The 1,234-nt window shown below is 67.3% G+C and overlaps 1 protein-coding gene across 1 annotated transcript in view; it reads right to left on the bottom strand.

The window, feature by feature from the left end:
- ZFPM2 (zinc finger protein, FOG family member 2) overlaps positions 1 to 843 on the bottom strand; it is a 457,708-nt gene extending 456,865 nt beyond the window's left edge. Inside the window, exon 1 of the mRNA XM_068525544.1 lies at positions 735 to 843. Within this exon, the coding sequence (XP_068381645.1) occupies positions 735 to 774 (40 nt within the window). The 5' untranslated portion in view covers positions 775 to 843. The remainder of the gene's footprint in view (positions 1 to 734) is intronic.
- Positions 844 to 1,234: the final 391 nt, after the last annotated feature.

Raw genomic sequence — 1,234 nt, 5'->3', positions numbered from 1 at the left:
CCCCTCCCAGCGAGGACTCCCGGCGCCTGCAGGGCCCGAGGTAAACCGCACGCCCGCGCCGCAGACCTCCCCGGCGACGCGAACCGGACGGGCCCGGAGCCCCCGGCCAGACCCGCCCGCCGCCAGTCCCGCGCCCGCAGGGCGGAGGCGCACGGCTGCCTGCTGCAGAGGCGCGAACTTTTACACCTACTTTTTGTTTCGCTTCGGCTTTGGCGTGGCTCTGGCACCGCCCAGGATCGCGACCCAGACACTGATTTTCCACCGCCTGGGGACGTTGTGCCCCTCGCCCCGAGGTCTCGACCAGCTGTTCGGAGAACTAAGTTCTCACCCCCGGTTGCTAAAAAGTGGTCCCCAAGAGTAGCAGCCCGTCAAACGCAACAACAATGACAACAACCGCGCTAGTAACAAATCTCCTAAATGAGTGGGGCTGCCCAGGCAGGCTCCACGAGACAGCAGCGCTAACTGCGCGCGGGGGTCGCGTTAAAAAGGACCCCGGAGCGCGAAGGACAAGCCGAGCAGGAGTGGGCTGCTCGTCGCAGCCGCTGTCTTGCCTGGCGCTCGGGCTGTCTGTGTGTCTGTGCCCGACTAGTTGTCCCTCCAGCTGCTCAGGCAAAGTTTGACAAATCCCGGGCAGCGGGAGCGGATTTCCCCGAGCCTCCCTCCCTTTTCCCGCCCCGCGCGCCCCCCTCCTCAGAAATAATCCCACCAACTCTTGGCCCCGCGTGCAAACTTACGTTTAATCTGCCGGGGCTTGCTCTGCTTTCGCCGGGACATTTCGGCGGCGGCCGCTGCCACTGGGGCTCCCGCGGTGCCCGCGGTCGGGGCTGCCGCTCCCTCGGCTCCCGCCGCCGCCGCCGCCGCCGCCGCCGCCGCCGCCGCTGGCCAGGCTCGGGCCGCCGCCGCCGGCCGGACTCCAGGTGCTCCGGACGCGCGGGATCCGGGCGCTGGGCTCCTCCGGGAGCCGCGGATCCACGTTTGGAGATGAGCAGGCAAATGAGGAGAGAGAGGGGGGCAGAGAGAGTGTGACAGTGGGGAGGGTGGGGGGGAGAGTGGGAGAGCAATGGGGGGGAGAAATGGGAATTTTCAAAAGAATGGACAGGGAGAGAGAAAAGGGAAAGGGGGGCACGAAAAGAAGGAAGAGAAGGAGGGAGGGAAGGGAGAGCGAGCAGAGGGGAGAGGGGAGGAGAGGGGGCGGAAGGCGCGGGAGGAGGAGCGCGCTCGCTCTCCCCTCTCC

Source organism: Eschrichtius robustus, chromosome 17 (genome assembly GCF_028021215.1).
Source record: "Eschrichtius robustus isolate mEscRob2 chromosome 17, mEscRob2.pri, whole genome shotgun sequence".
In the NCBI taxonomy this organism is placed as follows: domain Eukaryota; kingdom Metazoa; phylum Chordata; class Mammalia; order Artiodactyla; family Eschrichtiidae; genus Eschrichtius; species Eschrichtius robustus.
This window is presented reverse-complemented; position numbering and strand designations above follow the sequence as displayed.